Consider the following 2,953-nt stretch of genomic DNA (forward strand, 5'->3'; position numbering starts at 1 on the left):
TGGCCATATTGGAATTTGCCAATATGGCGGCCCCGGGGGGCGCCCATTCCGGCGCCCGCCAGAAATCGAAAAAGTATGGTATGGGCAACATCTGGGCCAAATTTGGTGCTTTTGGAAGAATGTGAACCAAACGGCCCTTTTTTAGCCCTACCACCCCTGACTATTAGCGAGAGACAGAAATATATAAAATCAATATTATTATCTCATCATATAAAATCATATTAAATCATATATTATTAGCTTCTTATATAGCGTGTGTGTTCTATGCGGCAGCATTTGTCCTGACAACGCACCAATAACTCTGATGGAGGAGGACCAGGCTCATGTGCTCGATGGGGATCGTGACCCCAGGCTGTTTGAGGAAGAGACCTCTCACCTTCCTCTCGGTGTCTGCATAGACAACCTGCTCAAGGTAGGTGAACAGCAAATGTAACCAATATGTCATTTGGTTACAATGTGTTAATATGTCATTTACTGATGTTATTTTGAGTGGTTTTTGATGTACTCACCCACGATATATTGCATTTTAATGGTGCCGTTGGGGAACCACAAATACTAAGCCATCAAAAATATTTGGTCCAATTCTTAGTTTTTAGTAAATATTTTCATTTATCACCATTGATCATTTATTTTCACTTATTTTTTTTAAAGCAATCTGAAAACCAAGAATCCATATAAAATTCAAAGACAGGTTCAAGTAGATTACAAATTTACCATCATAATTCTTTTGGTGTAATTTCAAAATTGATATGCAAAATTACAAAGATTTTAGCAAATTTTCAGTAATATCTTGATGTCCTCCATTCAAATTTGTGTAAGAATATCTACTCTATTGCAAAATGCATTTTTATGTACAAACGAAAATATTATTTAAAACACTGTGATGCATATACAGCAATTTAATTTCAGAATAAATCCAACTATATTTACATCTTAACGATGCGATGAACTTGTATAACAGTGATGTGCACTGATGAAATTGTGTTTCACAGGTTTACAGTGATGGAAATAAATTAGCAGTGAACAGACTGAGTCTAAATCTATATGAAGGTCAGATCACTTCTTTTCTTGGACACAACGGTGCTGGCAAGACAACCACAATGTAAGCTTGGCAAACCTGTTAGTATTAACATCATTTACTACTTTTTGAGATGCATATTTTTATTTATTGCACTATGTAAAGTACTGCTTGCACCTTTACGATGCCTACTCGACTATGCTTCAGAAATTCTGTGTAACATTTCTAACAAAAAAGGTAGGTTTTCTGAATATACACACCACACGTGGATTTCAGCATTGGTAGTTTTATGTCGTGTGCTTCTGCCAGTATTTTATATAGATGGCACCACCAAGGCCACTATAGCTACAACTCGACATAGGCAAGTATATGTTAACTTTCCACAGTAGTCCATCAGAATACCCGCAAGAGAACAGACATGATAATCTTGATGGCAATAATGATTTAATTATAGTTCACCAAAGAATGCATGAGTGAACTGCAATGAAGAAAAGTTGGTCGAAAACTTTGTTCTTTAGAATAAATATACACAGACACGCATGCACCCATATATATATATATATATCATTTTATCGGTTTCCGGGGTTGAGTAACCCGAATCTGACCTTGTTTTAACGATTTGAGGCAATATTGCATGTCAGGGTCACGATAGAGGTCACCCGACCGAGAGGTGAATCGTACGTCAATTATAGGTAAAAAACATTAAACACTAAGAATTAGACATAATACCACTTTTTAGGGATTTGTGGCCTCTGAGAATCCGATTCTGATCTTATTTTGGCGATTTGAGGACATAGTGACCACATTTTGGGGTCAAAGGTCAAAGTTCAGCAGTGTACTACTAAAAAATAAACAAAGATTATTCAGGAATCAATTTTATTAAAGTAATTCAGACTAAAGTATTACTACCGGTCATCTTTGCTATTAACGCACCCACCTTCGCATTTGCAAAGGGCCGTACATCGGACACCGGCGCGGTTGCATTTGCACCTTCCTGTGCATGCCTTGAGGCAGCCGCAGTGCAAGAGAATGGCACATGTCACTGAAGCGTCGCTGAGAGTGGTCCATAGTGGTTGCCATGTACTGGTGCCATCTTTGTGCCATCCCCACTCACTGAAGTCAGGAATTTCTTGCTGGACCGAGGTGGCCTGACTCCAGTAGAAATGTGCCTGTAGTAACGCTCGCTTCACATGCTGGAACAGTGCTGCTTGGGTAGGTGCTTCCGTGATCTGCTTCCAGTGGTGAAGAGGCGATGACTGGCCTCATTGACACTAGCTGCACCACACCCCTTGCTGTACATGAGTACCACGAAGCGTTCGATCTGCTGCATATGTACAGACACCAGACTGAAGAGGTCAGGGTCGCGTGTAAGAGCCACTAGTGTGTCGGTGAGGTCCGACATGCTTGTCCAGGCTGCCCAGGCGGTCTTCTTGCCACATCCAAGAAACTGTGAAGTCGTGTCACATCCTGTTAGGCTGTGGAAGAGGGGTAGTTCCAAGGACTTTGAAGGACCGAGATTGGAGCCGATGGTATGAACTTGAATATCACGGTACTTTTTACCAGTACCGAACCCCACCCAGAGCTCTGATAGGCCGAGGGTCTCGAAAAACCGGATTGCCAAAACCACGACATCGCTGTTCACCGTGCGAACATAGGCTGTTGTATGACCCTGCTCTGCGGCATGTGACAGATGCAGTAAGATCCTTGTGTCCGCCTCGGAATGGTTGCACGGCTGAAGTGTTGTGAGGTCACAATGCTTGTTGGAGAGCACGGTCTCGAAACGGGTACTCAGGAGGAGCTTTCCACCCATGTCGTTCTTGGAGATCTGTGTGCTGATGAATGAGAAGAGCTTGTTTTTCTCATTTTTTAGGAAGCCACTGTTCCATTCATGTTTCAGGATTTGAGTGCTGCCATCGCCGACTCTTGTCCGTGGGC

The 2,953-nt window shown here is 41.9% G+C and overlaps 1 protein-coding gene across 3 annotated transcripts in view; it reads left to right on the forward strand.

The window, feature by feature from the left end:
* The window catches only part of LOC106807482 (ATP-binding cassette sub-family A member 2-like), a gene marked incomplete at its 5' end in the record, with an annotated part of 42,279 nt that overhangs the window by 6,299 nt on the left and 33,027 nt on the right, over nt 1-2,953 (forward strand). For all 3 annotated transcript variants that reach the window (XR_001393677.1, XM_014809813.1, XM_014809814.1), the window contains 2 exon segments: nt 274-412; nt 993-1,102. Coding sequence is in view for 2 of the 3 variants with exons in the window: in XM_014809813.1 (XP_014665299.1) it covers nt 274-412; nt 993-1,102 (249 nt within the window).

The sequence above is a fragment of the Priapulus caudatus genome, unplaced genomic scaffold, assembly GCF_000485595.1.
Source record: "Priapulus caudatus unplaced genomic scaffold, Priapulus_caudatus-5.0.1 Scaffold218, whole genome shotgun sequence".
Taxonomy (NCBI): Eukaryota; Metazoa; Priapulida; class Priapulimorpha; order Priapulimorphida; family Priapulidae; genus Priapulus; species Priapulus caudatus.